The sequence below is a fragment of the Pseudonaja textilis genome, chromosome 6, assembly GCF_049901715.1.
Source record: "Pseudonaja textilis isolate UNSWEBS1 chromosome 6, rPseTex1.2, whole genome shotgun sequence".
Taxonomy (NCBI): domain Eukaryota; kingdom Metazoa; phylum Chordata; class Lepidosauria; order Squamata; family Elapidae; genus Pseudonaja; species Pseudonaja textilis.
This window is the reverse complement of record NC_141995.1, coordinates 37,891,340-37,908,511: the sequence shown is the minus strand read 5'-3', so window position 1 is coordinate 37,908,511 and position 17,172 is coordinate 37,891,340. Positions and strand designations below refer to the sequence as shown.

The 17,172-nt window shown below is 35.6% G+C and overlaps 1 protein-coding gene across 20 annotated transcripts in view; it reads right to left on the bottom strand.

Annotated features, from left to right (window-relative positions):
* Positions 1-910: 910 nt before the first annotated feature.
* Positions 911-17,172, bottom strand: part of SORBS2 (sorbin and SH3 domain containing 2) — a 199,721-nt gene continuing 183,459 nt past the window's right edge. For 15 of the 20 annotated variants that reach the window (XM_087936301.1, XM_087936299.1, XM_087936300.1 and 12 more), the window contains 3 exons: positions 9,582-9,622; positions 4,589-4,695; positions 911-3,308 (listed from right to left, as the gene is read on the bottom strand). In XM_087936301.1, coding sequence (XP_087792427.1) covers positions 3,247-3,308; positions 4,589-4,695; positions 9,582-9,622 — 210 coding nt within the window. In that variant the 3' untranslated portion in view covers positions 911-3,246. Of the gene's footprint in view, positions 3,309-4,588; positions 4,696-9,581; positions 9,623-13,962; positions 14,071-15,622; positions 15,860-17,172 lie in introns of those variants that run through there. The other 5 variants (XM_087936284.1, XM_087936293.1, XM_087936286.1 and 2 more) reach the window with 3 other exon arrangements.

Here is a 17,172-nt window from a genome sequence, read left to right as displayed (position 1 = left end):
TGGGATTCAACCGGTGTTACTACTGGTTTGGTACTTACATTTTGTGCACATTTTACATGCGTGCACATGTAATGCGATGAAAGCTGTGCCTCCCAGACAGCTGATAAGCACTGCGCGTGGCTGCGCAGCATTTGAAAAAAGCCTTTTTTTTTTACTGATTTTCAGCCCCAGCTGTGCCACGCAAAGCAGCTGAGGTTGAAAAAGTAGGAAATAAAGGTCAGGTAAGAGCCCAGGCAGGTGGGTGGGCCAAACAGCAGCAGACACAGAACCGGTTTGGTGTCTGCTGCTCTTCAGAGCTACCGATTCCACAGAGCCAGGCCAAAGCGGTAGAATCCCACCCCTGATTGTAATATAGGAGAACAACAGCCACGGTCCTTTTCTGTGTGGGATTTGCTATAATTTGCTATAAATATTTTGTTTAGAACTGGTTATAAAAACTAGGGCAGGCAGGGGCTGGAAATTACCAAAAACTGGCTTCCTGCAGACTGAACTATCTTGCTAAATATGTAGCCCGGCATTATGTTTTTTTTTTAAAGTATATGTGAATGAATGAAAATACATCAATAAATATGTAACAGTGGCCAGCCATTTTTCCTGATTATATGGGAATGTTGCTATAATTGTCTTCTATTGTTAATACATTTTCATAAATAGCATATGCTATTTTCTGGAATTTCTGGAATTTATGTTATTGTCCAACAATCCAAAAACTCTTGTGCTATTATAAGTGTGCATATGTATCCGAGTTACAAAGTACTTAGAAATTTCATTGGCTTCATAAAACATCTCTACTTTCCAATTTTCCCTTGCTAATTTTTGGAATAATGATTATGTTCAACATTTCAAACCACACTTGATTACATTTTAATGGGCAATGCTCTACCATTTGATCATGAACAAGATGCACTCATGTACTTCAAGCCATTTTTATTAGAAGTCTCTTCAAGGAAAAAGAAACACAGAGATCCTTTGCAAGTAAGAATTCAGAGTCAATTACCTGAAAACAGGTATGAAAAACATATTCTATTAAAATCAGATACAGGATAGAAACAGTGCATTTTTTAAAATACCACCAGTGATAGACAAGTCTTCCATCATAAATGGCATCAAAATCATTACTGATTTCACAGCAAAGCTGCATGCACATTTAGTTTATAGTAAAAAGCCTTGGAAGTATCAAGCTTTTGCCATGAAAGTTGCAATAATACAGGTATGCAGCACAAAGATGTTTCTTTTGCCATCCTATTGATATTTCTCCATATTAAACATATATATATATACACTTTAAAAATTTGGCTGGTAAACCATAATATTATTCATAAAACTTTTACTTCAGTTGCTAATTTAGCAGAAATGCACTATTCAAGTGTGCTTATACTTTGGAGGAGAAACTAACAAAATAAGGTGATTTTATTGGTGGAAAAGGGATGAGTTGATTAACATGATTTTTTTTCCCTTAAAAAAAATCAACAATAAAATGGCTCTGTACAAAAAAGAGGAAATATATGTACAAATGCTACAAGCCTACAAATTTATGAGATCTGTCCTTTACGACAATGAAATGCAGTAAAAGATGTTAAGTTTTGCCTTCTGTAAGGTGCCAGCAAAACCAAACCTGGACTGCTTTACATAACATCATAGATAGGTTAAGTCCTGTGTTTTTATCACCTGCTACTGCTATCTATATTTGCACACACACACACACACACACACAAATATTGCCTTCAATATTTTATACTGTTCCAAAAATGAAACTCCATCCACGTGTACTAATTTTCCTTTTTACGTCCTTGTTTTAATGCTATGTTGCTAGAAAGAAAATACAGCTCCGGTCAACTAGCCAAAAAATAGCATCATATAATACTTTGTGTAGATTTCCCCAACTCTACTGTGACTGTGCTACAATCAAACAGAATATTAACATTGCTCTTTCATTAATGAATTTTCATGTAATAAATGAATTAGACTTTACATACTCTATTGCACTTCAACACATTTTTATAAAGCAGATATTCATTGTTAGTTTGCTTCATAATGATTCATGATTTTCCAGTATTTCTGAACTTTCCTAATGTCAAATAGCAGACATAATTTCCTTTCTATGAGTTCTAGGAGTTAAAAATAGGTGTAAGTACAGGATACAGGCCTACTGTACTTACACATATGATAGTGCTCCCTCTTTTCCTCTAGATAGATATGTATGTTGTAACTACATTAGAATCATCCATTTCATCCTGTAGGATGATATGCACACACGTCTCTCCACTTAATTTAAGACATTAACTCCTAAAACATAGAAAGTACAACCAACCCAAGTTCCCTGTATTTGCACATATCAATAACACATTTTCCCTATTGAGACATCACTGTGTTGGGAGCTTCTGATTCTTCCTACAAAGAGATGCAAGTTTTTGTACTTTATATATTAATATATGCAGGTGCAGGAAATCTGACTCATGCTTCTGTCCTTACTAGTTCATGTCTAAAGCTCTTACTGTTTTGAAAAAAAAAACATTTTAACCAATTTATGACCTTATTGGCTCAATTTTAATAAAATGTATTATGAGTTACAACTGGAAATCATGGCTTATGAAGTATTCTAGTATCAATACTCCTTTAGATTGTTTCTGCTTAAATTTTTACAGGCATTTTGCAGATATTGCAATATACATTTGGAAAAAAAAATCTGTTTATACTACTAGTTGTATCTTGCAAATTGGTAAAAGAAGAGGCAAACTTGTGACACGGCAAACTGATAGCAGCATACATTTGCTGAGCTACAAACGTGATAACTCAAAAAAAAAGGAAACCCATTAAAATGTAGTAAATTGCAATCTGTTCTATATAAGGTGATAATAGATATTTTTTTCATAAGTATACTATTGCAATTTCTCCCAAATAATTGGTAACGTTTTGAAGTGCCATGCTATTTCTTTCATTAAGCTTTTTATATGCACTTTCCAAATTGGCATTGCCAGACAAAAATTAAAGGCATAAAAAGATGTATTTTGCATAGAACTAATTCCTCTTGTTTCACAAAAGCTCAGGGATTCCATTTTAGCTGTTGAATAATACTGTTGGCTGGCAGGTGGGATGAAGATGGTGAAGATGAGCAGCATGATTTCTACCTGGATTTGCAAAGCAGGAAAACTGACGGCTGGTGGAGGATGTTTTCTAGCACTTTTTATGCAGATGTGTGGCAGAGATGCAGCATAAATAAGAAAGGAACAAAATCAAACAATCATTTCACAGCCTCTTGACATAGTTTCCAGGGAAAGTACCAAAAAATTTTGTTCTTCTGGATGTTCCTGAAAGTAGAAGTAATAAATGAAACATGGCAGCAAGAATGACATATTCATGCTCTAAAGACAGGCTTTACATTTCATTTTAGGATTGTTCATGAATATATTTAATGCCACCCCAATAGGAAAATACAGACTATTGCATTATATAGCCGTAAGTTATAATACTGTAACTATAAAATATGTAATCATAGTAGATAATGTAATATATCATAATAGATTTTACTGAGTAACTCCTACTGCTGAAAAGACAAATCAAAGTTAAACATTAAAATGTATCTTGTCTGTTTAGCAGTTATAATACCAAAGAAAACTTCTTAATTATGTAGTGTTTTTTGAATAGGGGCTTATAAGGAAGTAGCAGTCAAATTACAATGTCAAATATTAGGCTTCTATAAATATTGAATCTATCATTCACTTGCAAATAAAACAATATATCAAATGAATGCTCTATAAAGTGTTTTCATTCCAACATAGCCGGGTTTTTTTAATGCAGGCATTTTGCACATCAGATTCTATAGGAAAAAGGGAGTCCCTAATCACCCTTTAGTATGAGAAAGTTCTCTTAACTTATGAGTATATCATGTGACAATGATACTTTTTCCATCAATTTTAATGGAGAAATTTACTATGTCAAGGTGTAGGACATGGTGATGGCAAACATTTGCAAGTATCATAATATGGTTACCTTTATAGTTCAGGAGATTGCTCACACATAAAAAGGAACATACCACAATATAGGCAGATCTCATGCAGTATGGATTCTTTGCTAATCAGTTCCTCATGCTTAGAACTGTGCACCACAAACATCATTTATTGCTGGATATTCTCTAGTATTAGAGTGTAGATCCAAATGGGTATGAAAGATGATACAATGATGTTTGATTTAGGGAGTGCACCAAAAGAAAAAGATTTGCTCTGATATAGAAACCTTAATATTTGCAACAAGATCTGGAAACCTTGCTGCAAATACATTGCAGAATAGCAAGGTAGGGGCGAATATATTACATGTGAAAGAATCAATGGCATATGACACAAGATTTTGGGGAACATCTGAAGAATGTTTTCTAGGGGCTGGCAAACTAGACACAATACATGCAATAATTCTGAATAAAAATTTGCCAGTTGTAATAAACCAGAGGGTTCCCTAATATGGTACCTCTTAAATACCCTGTTGGGTAGAAATTCTGCAGGGGTAATTCAGATTGAGAGCATCAGGCTAGGAAAGCCAAATGTTACTTATATATATCCTACTAAAGGCACTACTAAAATTATGGAAAACATACCCACAAACCATCCATCATCACACTTTTCCATCACATCAATGACATCTCCCTCTCTCAGCTCCAATTCATCTTCGTTCCTAGGAGTATAGTTATACAGAACCTGAAACCTTAAACAGGACAAATGGATGCATTTAAAGAAAAAAAAACATCTTGCATTTTCACTATGCTAAAGAGGTTGCTAAACATTTCTTTGAAGATAAAAATAAATCAGGCTAAAACTGAAATCAGCGATATATAGAAAGACCTGTATTGAGTAAAGCATGAACTATTGGAGCAGAATATTTTTATTTTAGTTCAAATAAGTGGGCTGTATATCCAAATATGTGTAGTTACAATTGTACTTAACTATTTGACACACTAGCAAAGCATACAACATTTAAGTGTACAAAAGATACATTTTAAACCATTTTTTAAAAAAATTGTATGTTTGGGCAGCGCTTTGGATTCAGTTTCCAAAAGCTGGTTTGAAGCATGCAGGAGCATGATCATAGGACTTGTCTACAATTTATTTAAGAAGTCACATCTTCCTTGGATCACATTGTAGCTGTGTGGAGAACTGAAATTTGGAATGCTTCACATCTCAGTATGGAAGAGTGGGAAGATAAATTTCAGTCCTATGAGCTAAATGGGAAGATAGCCTAGGAAATCTCAAAAGTGCTTCCCTAAATGTGGAACATAATACGCACTATATAGTTGTTCAATTTAGTGCAGATCTTCATATTCCCATGGGTAATCTTACAGTCTCTCAACCTTGCAGTACTACCACCCTTCCCAGTAGGGTGGCATTGCATGCTGACTTCCTTTACAATTTCCAGCAGCTCCAGCTAACACTGCTTATGGTGAGGGATGCCGGGAGCTGCATTTCACAATACCTGAACCTTTGAAGGGCTACAGCTGTCAAACTCCCAGCCCGCGGGCTGGATACGTCACACACTGGCCATGCCCACGCCCAGTTTAGTGAAGAGGAAAAAAGTTGTAATACGTCACGTGACAATGCCAATACGATGCAAGTTTGACACCCCTGGGCTACAGCTTCGTTAGAATTATGACACAATCCTAAGTACTTGGGAAATATACTAAAAAGATCTCAATGGTAATGATTCAATTACATTAGTTCTGTTCGTCTTCTGATTACTCCTCTTTCTTTGCAAATGATTATTTTATTGCTTTTTAAAATACAGTAACAAGACAGAGTATCTCCCATGAAGATACTGTATTTCCTGATAGAATTTAAAGTGTGTTATTTGGTAATGAGGAAATATGTCAGCTTTATTCCTACCTATTTAGCTCATTCGTTTCAGGGTTACAGAATAATAGAGTTGGAAGAGACCTTGGAGGTCTTCTAGTCCAACCCTTTGCTTAAGCATGAAACCCTATACCCGTTATGGCAAACCTATGGCACGCGTGCTACAGGTGGCACGCAGAGCCATTTGTGCCAGCATGCAAGCTGCAGGCAAACTTACCTCACTGCGCATGTGCGCATCTCACAGCTGATTTTGGGCCAGTTTGAGGCCTTTTCTGCCCCCCCCCCCCAAAGGCTTGAGGAAGGCTTCTGCAGGCTTTGCAGGCCAAAAATCAGCCCTGTTTTGTCACTTCCTGTTTTTCAAACTGGCCGAAAATCAGCTGTGAGGTGCAATGCAGATAAGGGGGCAGTGTGGGTGGGTGGGTATTGGACACGCATGCGTAGGGGGCATGCATTGCCTTCTGGGTGCTGGCACATGAGCGTGCCAGTGTGCGCACAATTTTTGCCACAGGAGCCCCAAAAGGTTAGCCACCACTGCCCTATGAAGTTTATCTGTGCTCCAGGAGCAAGCAATCTAAGATCCCCACAGGAGGTCTTGAATGCTTGCTGTCATAAACAAGTAGCCCAGCATCGTGGAACATGTAGTTTAATATATCTTCTCCAGTTTTGAATTTCATGGTCAGTAATTTATATATGTACTTTTATGCTGTTATTTTTTATATGTATTTTTGGAAATGCTTTTCCTGAAGAATGTTAAACAATTCCCTTTCACCATAAATTTGCCAGCAGTCTATAGCCATGTTACTCTTGGGAATGATATGCCGTTGTATTGTTATCTTTCTATTTAAAAAGTCTTCTTTATTTAATGGTGGCGTGTACTCTAGAAGTAAATTTTATTTGTTCTTTGTTAGGTAACAGCATTTGCTAAATAAAAATCAAGTTAAAAATTTATCATGTTAAGGCTTTTTGTAATTATTTAGGTTTTTTTAAAAATCTAATTAGGTATATGACATTCCATACAAATAAGTGGATTAAAAATTTTTCAAAATATATTCAAAATAAGTACAATTGACAATTGTTAAAACTTGGATTCATGGCTTCCTTAAGAGATAGACTGACAATAAAGTCTGCAATACATTGTCAATTATACAGTGTCACAAAAATATGGTTTATCAGTTCTATATTCTATGTATTATGTTCCAGATATGAATATTTAAAAGTTGTATTGTGTTATGCAATGCCCAATTGTATATAGTATAAAGAAGCATCTGCCAATTCACTGCCATTCACTGCCTCTGGAAAAATCTCCAAGTTCACAGCGCAATTGTATATCTGCTCACTTGGAAATAACTCTTTTTTGGAAGGGTTGGAAGGGTGGAAACAAAGGATTGCATTGCTAGTTCCTAAATAAAAGTTCTTGCTTAATGGCATTATATGACCTCTTAGCCTAACTTGAGGATAAAATAGAGAAAGGAAAAAATATTCTCCAAATTTGAGTTCCTAGAGATTGGACAGGATATAAATAAAATAAAAACAACAAAGAATACCAATTTAAAAACTTTCATTTTTCAGTTTCTGCCACCACCGAGAAGGGGAAAAAAATGAATATAATTGTGAAGAGACCCATTTCCCTACTTCCTAACAAATCATATTGTACAAAGTCCTGAGGGCTTTGTGACAGGATGTTGTGGAGGGTTATGACCTTTGGTCAATAAGGAATCTACTTAGTTACAAACAGATATACTTTATTTGTTGTAGCAGCTGATTACTCTTTCTGTTTGTTCACGATATAATGAATTGGGAAATTTGGAACTTGTTCTGAATGAGTCACCAGCACTTGAGTTCAGGGCAAAAGACGCTTTCATTTTAAAATAGAATAGAATAATCTACCTCGGTAATGTCTACATACAGATATTATATTCTAAAGGTTTAATACCTATACTTCTCTTATTCCAAACATTCTGTCCAGTGTATCAACTGGGAGTATTAAATATTGCTTCTCCGCAATACATTGCAAAAGTGGCCTTTGCTAATAATTATTTATGTGGGTGTTCCAAGTCTCACTCCAGAACAAAAAATTACATACAAAAAATTACAAACTACTTTCAACCCAAGGTTCTTCCAGACAAGAATACAGTTGCAACATTCACATCAACTCAGCCTTACTGAGCAACTGATGCAATCAGGACACTTTATTGCAATATGTCCTGGAATCTTCCTATTATAGTTGTGGGTTTTGATAAAAGGAGAACTCCTATTTTAATGCAGTGAGTCCCATTTCAATACTGGGAACTGCTGATAAGTTTGTCTTGTGTGATAAAATCGACAGAGTTATTAAATGGGACGATTAATTTGCTTACTTCCCAGATCCTATTACTTCTATCCTGCTATAATGGAGACACGTTATAGCTGTAAGGAGATCCAAATACAGAACTATTATGTAAAGATAAGCAGATGGAACTTTCCTAACTGTTCTAGGAACAATGGTGTACAAATTCCTTTAGCCTGACATCAAGCATTACATGGATTTCAAAAGTGGCTAAAGTCAGGATTTTAAAAGGCTACTTTCCCCCCCTTTTAGCTCCCCACCAATCTCCAGTCTAGATATCTACCCAGGCTTATTTTTTAAGGAGCTTGTTGAAAATTCTTGGATTGAGTTATGGCCCACTTTCTGATGACTGTAATTATTTGCTTGGTTCAGCTTTGGTTTCTCCTTTTAGAATAATACATACTCAATTTTCAGGTAATCATATTGCAAGGCAGTTTGACAAATCTCTGTGAATGTCTCTGTATTTGATTCCTTAGCATAGCATGCTACCTTCATTATCTCTAGACAGAGTCAACCTATTCTCCAAAGCCATGAAGGTAAGACAAGAAATAATGGATGGAAACTAATCAAGGAGAGAAGCAATCTGGAATTAAGGAGAAACTTCCTAACAGTGAGGACAATTAACCAGTGGAACAACTTGCCACCAGAAGTTGTGGGTGCTCCATCACTCTTTCAGAAGAGACTGGACCACCTGTCTGAAATGGTTGTAGGGTGGGGTGAGAGAAGACCTCTGAGGTCCCTTCCAACTCTTATTATTATTCTATTCTTTAGTTCAAGGCTACCATAATCTTTGGCACCTACTGAAATTTTAAACCTTTTATGATTTGGCTTATGATCTCTTCCCTTTGGGTAGAATTGTGCAAAATTCGCCAGTTTGAGAAGAATGACTGTCCTGGAGATCTGTAGGACTTTTCATTCCCTCTTCAGACTACAAGGTGGACCAACAGTTTCTGGAAGTACTTTGGATGGAAGCAATTTTAGATAAGCTGAAAATAGTCCTGTCCCAAGCAGTTTGGTTGTGTCCAGAATACTAGTTTTTGGACAGTTTAAAAAAATTTTTTGGAAGTTTTTATATGGTTAGGTTGAAGGTGAAATATAATATTCTTGAGGTTTCTGGAATGCTCTGTGCCCAATTGATGAAGTTTAAACATTCCTATGTTTGGATTTTATAAGAGCTCAAACTGTTCAAAACATTGTAAATGGATGGAAATATGGCATATGGGTGCATGTATGCATTATGGTAAGAGAAAGGGGCACACAAGACCTTAGTTTAGTTCAACCCCATTTCCTTATCCTTTTCTATTGTGTCCATAGTAAGCTTGGGATGATACATGGTTTCTAGGATGATTATTTCTCCCCTTTGCCCAGTTAGAAATTTAATAGTTATTTAAAGAAGAACTTGAGTAGATGAAAATACTTACGGTTCCCCCCCACTGTCATGAGCAAACACAGGGCGCTGTGGCTGAAATGAAATGAGTTGAAATGTAATAAGAGTATACACTGTAATCAATTAATTTAGTACAGTCTTCCATAATAGTCAGCTCACTATGTGCTTCAATACATTCCCTGATTTAGGGGCTGCATTAAAAACAGGTTTTCTCAGCAGTAGGTAAGATATAGTTTGTAATATACACACCTATGTGGGGGAAACATGTATTGTACAGGCAGAGGTGGAATTCAAATTTTTTAACAATCAGTTCTGTGGGCATGGCTTAGGTGGTGGGCGTGGCTTGGTGGTCATGTTATTGGCTGGGCGTGGTATCACTCACATTGAGGAACGCATCTCCTTGCCTGGCCCCTCATGACTGTGGGGATGCTGCAACAGTCGTAAGTGTGAAAAATGGTCATAAGTCACTTTTTTCAGTGCCATTGTAACTTTGAATGGTCACTCCACAGAAGCAAAGAACCAGCAAAGGAGGGAAAAATAACTTCCTGAGACAGGAAGTCTAGTCCTGCCAAGAACGTAATAAGGTTAACGGAGAGGCAGTTTCTGTAAGCAACACCAGAATGTTTCCTTCCTGCCTTCCTTACAGGATTAGGCCAGTAATTTCTTCTAACAACCGGTTCTCCGAACTGCTTAGAATGTTAACCGGTTCTAGTGAATAGGTGCGAACTGGTAGAATCCCACCCCTGTGTACCGGCCTATTTTAGCATAGAGCCATATTTTATTTGGTCTTATTAAGAAAAAAAATCTGGTTAAAAGCTGGGGATAAAGAAGAAGCCATTTCTCTAAGGACTTTTCCATTGTGCAAGCCTCTTTATCCTTTTCAGCCCAAATCTTGCCATGCCAATGAAAGCAGATAAGTTTTAGCTTCAGTGTTTTGAAACACCATTAGTGTCACAGAGATTACAACAGCATTAAATAAGCAAATAGCAGGAAAAAAACCAGCTTCGCTGCAATTCAAATGCTTTTCATCAAGGAGCAACTATTCCTGATGACTGGTCAGGAGGATAACATTCTTAGAGAGATGTCCTCTTAGTGAGATTTTGCTGGCTGGCCTTGAGAGGTTTTGTGTATTTGCTTAAGGATGCCTTAAAAGGAGGCGAGAACAAAAGAACAACAGCAGTTTATCAAAAATATATGCGAGTAGGTTCTACCCATTTAGTCCTTAATCAAGGGACAACACATTCCTTGAAAAGTTATAGAAAATGGACCTTATTACTCAAAAGTTCAGTTAAGGATATATATAACATTTAAGATAAAGGTGGAAATTTGACAAATACAAATGTGAATTTATATTTTAGGATCCATTTATTTCTCCTGCTCTATCTATTATTTAAGAGAATAGCCCTTGATATATATTTAGACGCCCTCTCTGAAGTTTTATTATAAATTAAGGTTATATAAGTGTCAACCCTACAAATTATTTCCAAAACCATTTTGACACAATCAGAATTATGAACTTAATCAGTGTTGAAGATATGTGGATTTCAACTCCCAGAATTCCCCAGCCAGCATGGGAGTTGAAGTCCACACATCTTCAAGCTCTCAAGTAGACAAATATAGAACTAAACCATATACTATATTCTTGGTGGTTATTCGAAGTATGAATAAATTATTGAGTCAAGTTGTGAATCACTATTTTCTGTATCTAATCAACTATCCAGACACGGATTGTGCAATTTCTAAAATTAATTCAAACTTCTGCTTACTGCTATAGGACACAATTTAGCTACTCTTTCAACATTGTTTTCATTTGGAAAAAAAGGAATGCTTAGAGAAAAACTAGATTCTTCCCAAATACGTTAATCCAGATTTATCAGAGAACATTGTGATCTCCTCTGATTTCCACTCAATAATATGTTCATACATTAACTGAAAGTTGTTTTACAAAAGCCAACAGTTTTGATTTGTTCCATTATATAAACTACAATAAAAATGCATGAAAACAATTCTTTAATTTTACTTTTTAAAATATAATTAGAAAATATGTTGCCAGAGAGAAAAAGAATGCAGCAGTTATTCTAGAATATTTTTCTATTAGCAGATATCTGGAGAAATTAGAAACCAGTTTAAATGTTGCTTCAACATTTCTTGAATGGAAAATGCATGCAATGTTATTGCATGAGTTCAGAGATTGCAGACATCAGAAGTAACTCAAACTCCATTGATTTTGGAAGGATTCCTTTAAGGATTCCTGAATCTAAGTCTTATGCATTTGCCACTAGGTGCATGCTAGAGCCTAAGAATTTAACACATACGTTAAAACATTCTCCATATGCAAATATTAATGCAAACAAGTAAGTCAGTCAAACAAGCTTGAAAATAAGTTAACAATCAGAGGATGTTTATAAAAATGCATTACATTTTTTAAAAAATTAGTACATGCATGGAACTGTCTTGTGCCTATATTTCATGGCTAAAATACTGATTCTTTTGACTATGTTGTAGCACTATAGATTTGCATTCCAAAATGTGCTTTGGAATGCGCAGGAGTGTGAATATAGACCCTCTTACAGCAGCTATGCCTTTTCTTGTGACTGTTTACATGAGAGAACTAAAAGTAATCTCGTGAAAGTTAAAACAGGTTAGATTTATTTATGTTTCATGGATATCTAAGCCGTTTAGTTACATGCTAACATATATATTTATTTTAGAAGATGCTCAGATGAATTATGTTTAATCGTAATAGAGTAAATGAGAATACTTCTGTGACTACTAAGTATTATTTAAAGCCCCTAAAATATTTTAATAAGAAAGGTCCTGACACTTCCCCGTCAATGCTACTGACTGTCCCCAGATGAATGCTGTGGTGCCTAGTTCTATGACAGAGATCTCCAAACTTGGCAACTTTAAGATTTGAAGTCCACAAGTCTTAAAGTTGCCAAGTTTGGGGACCCCTGTTCTATGATGATGACTCGGAGAATAAAGGATATTTTATTATATCTGACCCAAGCTCTTCAGAATGTTTTTCATATTTATTCTGATGGTTAGTTTCCCAGAAAGCTGCAAAGAAGGTAGTGCAACTATTGGAGCCCAGATATATAATCGACAGACATTAGGTTGCATCAGTTACAGAATTTAATCAACGTTCAAGAATTGTTCTATCAAAAGTGCAATGGAGTAGTCAAAAGCAGAAAACAACAAGTAATCAACAATGGTTAATAGCTATGAATATAATTAAAAAGACTTAAGCCTTCATACCAGATGAAGTTGATGAGGAAGCCCTACTTAATATTAGCTTTACAGATGTGTATGTATCTGTATATCCATTTAGTTGGATATTGTTATAACGCTCAGCAATTTTTAAAATCCATTCACTTCAATCAGCCTCAATCTGGAATTCATTTATAAATTTGAGCCACTATGACCCATTCAGGTCCCAAAGTTTCTTCTCATCCAAGAAACTTCTTCAGAACAATTCTGAAAAAGTATCTTGAATGAAAAGGGAAACGTCTTCAAAGAAAAAAAGCAAGAAAGTCCAATTGTCTTTTGAAAAGCACCTTTAGGACAACCATGACCTGGATGATTGAGAATCTTCATAGGCAATGACCCATTCAAGTTGTTGATTACCAGAGTTGACATGAACATAACTGAACATGTTATGTTGTTTTATATAAATAACATTGTTTTCTTCTTCCTAACCCTTTCCATGAAAATCAAACAAACAAATCTTACCAGAGAAAATAGAAAATGGGATAGATTTAACATTTGGCTTTATATTTAAAATATGTAAATCATACTTTTATCTATAATCAGACAGTCATGTTAATAAGACAAAACTGCAATTTGAGAAAGATATATGTTTTTAAGCATATGTGCATGGGAAAGCTAATGCAAATGACAACTCTAGAAAAAACAATGCTATGAGAAAGCATGTTAACAAATCAACACAATACATGTTGCTATAGCAGCAAAATATTTTGAAAACAGGACCATGCAATTGAAAACAAAGAACAATAACTTAAACTTTATGGAACCCATGAAAGGTACTAAGGGGCTTTCTATGTAGCCACTGTTAACAGTATCATAAGTAAAACACTTTGAAACAAGAGGAGTTATTTACAAGGGTAGAAGTTAAATACAAATTTGAGTGGCTGAAGATGTGCTTTTTAAAAGGACGATTTAATGGACACATGTAATAGCTTTGGTTTAAATTTTATCAATGAACTTGAAAGTCAAGCACAAAGTACCATGGCTTTCACATTGTTACCACTCAAAACATTTTTAACAACAGAACAACAGAAAGAAAGACTATTAGAATTATTTGAACATGTGAATTCAAGATCCCATAATCAGTTCCAAAGACTTTATGCTAGGGGGAAAACTGATAATATCTAACAGGCCACGTCGTATCATACCCTATGTGAATAGCTGTGCCCTCTGACAGGTATGCCATAAGACCTCCTAGTCAAAGCAGGGCTACGAGGAGGTTTGCCGATGACAGAGATCTCTCTTTTTAAATCAGCCTAGAAAAACCATAAACACTAGTCAATTCATCTAAGCATCTAAATGATCAATCTCCTGCGGTTTCATTCTTGCAAGCTGGGAAATCATTTTTTTTTCATTTCCAAAGCACACAAATGGCATGCAGAACTGTTAACCCACTATGACTGAAAATGACTGGTTATATCTTCTTTTTAAAAGAAAATCCTTAGCATCCCAAATTCATAAAGCCTATATAATTGGATTGCTTTTCAAATCTTTCAGATAGATTTGATCAGTTGAGCAGATACTGGAAAACAATCTAAGGCCAACCTACTGCTAACATTTCACAGCCCCCCAAAAATGTACAAGAAAGATATCAGTAAAAAACTAAGTATGTGCTTTACATATATACATATATAGCCTTCAAGCTTATGAAATGTTAAAGCCAAGAGTGTTGCAGGTTTCATATTTTTGTGATCACTGAAAGAAAACTCAAAATATGAGTTGGTTTTGTATTAAAAAAAGGATATGTTTGGCTCTTTCTTAATGGTACTGCAACAGTTCTTGCATGTATTGCTATTAAATGCTGACAACAGGACTTTGGCTGCATTAACAGTTGGTCTCTAACTTTACAATGGGCAGTTTTAAATAGTGGATTATTATTGCTACCTTCTACTACTTTGACTCTTTTGTCCATTTCATCTATATATTAATCTAGGAATGCTGTTCTTTCTCCCTCCCTCCCTCTCTCTGAAGTACAGTAACATTAATCCAAGAAGAGACCATGTGAAGTTCTTTCCTAAGGTGAATGAACCGGAATAAAGTTGATTGTCTCTTCCACTTGCTTGTGCCTAGAGGGATTTCTAGATTGCTTTCCCTTTTATCTCAAGAGATATATGCTCCTGACAGTGGGAAGGATTGCATATTGTGATATTGCTTCTAGGCTAGCATGTTGAATTCACTTATTCTTGATTTCTGATGGCAAGACCAATTAGAGGGATAAATCTCAACAATGATAAGAAATGCACTTGCTACAGTATTGAAAGAAATGGATTTTAGAAAATGTACTTAATAATGTCTTCAGAATTTCAATACCTTCAAAGTCTATACTGGCATTACTGGAAGACCTAGTATTAATGGGACTTATTAGGTAGCAGACTTGGCCATGAAAGTTGATAATTTTGTAGGTTTTTAAATTTTGTTTTTATTTAGCACATGGAATCTCAACAGGTCATGCAATCACCAATATACAATTTTAGTTTAAACAAAGCATCTGCAAATTCTGTCTGTGTGTGTGTGTGTATTTTAAACTAATAAAATTGAGATAAGAAATTGATTAGAATTGGGAAATGTTGCCAGATACTGTGTCCCAAAAATGGACCTGTGATAGTTCGTCTTATTTTAGTGAATCTTGGATTGGTGCAAGATCATTTCAATATATTTTAAACATTCATCTAAAACTTGATTGCATGCTTGCAGTATTAAGTATTAGTTGCAAATCCAAATTTTAATAATAGGTTAACCTCCAGGCTTTCCATTTGTCAAGCAGTTGAGATGACGTGCAGTATTTCCATACTTTGCAGGCACTATTACCTTTAACTTGGATGATTTTTTCCCTTGTCTGTATGAGAGTTTGGAAAGGAGAGGGGGTGAATGGGTAGCAGTGGCCTTGGAAAACGTAGAAAGAGATTCAGGAAAAGATGCTTTGGCTGAATAAAATGGAGAACTAGAAGCAAGGCAGGAAGGAGAGGTAGAACGTGCTTTCATCTCATGGGGAAATGATGCTGGCTTAAACATTTAAAGAGAGACAATTGTAATTCTGTGGAACAGCTATTACAAAGGGAGAGATAAAAAAACAAAGAATATACACCCCCATCAGTAAAAGGAAAGGTGGCCCTACCTGGCCCATCTGCTATGTATGTTGAGAAGATTTACTTAGTATAAGAGTGTATGAGTCAGATTATTTCTGGAACAAACATTGGATCCTCAGGCTAAACTTTCTTGAACAGCAGGTCCCACTCCCTTTTCTTGAGAATACAATGCTGCAAGATACTTTTTGGAAATAATTCATACCTATATACAACCTTCAGTGAGGTTATTATGTTCAGTTTATTGCAGTCGTAGACCAGTATTAGCAGACTGCTCTGCAAATGTGTTTAAATATAATCTATTTTAGTAGATCATAAATGAAGTGTAAGATAAGGTTAAAGTACATTTACTATATAAAACAACCTAACCTGCGAGAGACCCCAATGCAGCCTATATTTGCAATTACATTAAAAAAGGAAACCCCAGACCTGCAATATAATCATATCATGCCCACAAAAGCATGATCATGGCTTATGAAAAAAACAGTCTGGAAGACCAATAATTCTAATCAAGAACAGCTGTGTTATTCTTGTTTCTGTTTTCCAAGCAAGGGTCTGGAGTGTATTCAGTCATAAAGATAGGCTGATAAAAAGAGCTGCAGAATTTATAATTTCCTAAATGAAACAGGAGCTACTGCAGGTCTCAGTAGAAAGCCTCGTTTAGATACTGCAAATTATACCAGTATTTGTGGTATAAAATCACAAGTCACAATATCTACTCTATGAAATCAAAACACTATTTAAAGAAGAAAAACAATATCCCATCTACACAAAACCTTAGATTTACTGCCAGCAACGGGAAGTTTTTATGCCTTTGAGCCACTCCCCTTCTTTCATGCACCAATCAGGAGACAGGCTGAGTCAACATACTTTCCCAAAGACTAAAATCTGGAGAGCATTATCCTCATTTTCTTCTGACTGTTCAAAAGGCTGTTTGATATTGCTGAGCTGCAGAAGTTATGACCATTTGATTTTCAACATTTAAGGAGCTATTTTCTTCCCAACTTGATGGAGCATAGCTAGGATAAAAGATGTGTCCAGGGAAATCTTGGTTATGGCAATCCTAATTAAACCATGGCTATTTCCTATTTCTTATCATTTAAAATGTTCTCCTCGCTTTCTAAAGGGGTTTGCGGACAAACATTTTGCTGCATCCTGATTAAATTTGCCTAGAAACTCCAGGATTATGAACATGGCTTGGGAACTGGAGAGTGAATTGGGCATTTTCTTTATTATCCTTAATAAGCCTGGAATAATATGAATGATGCATTACTC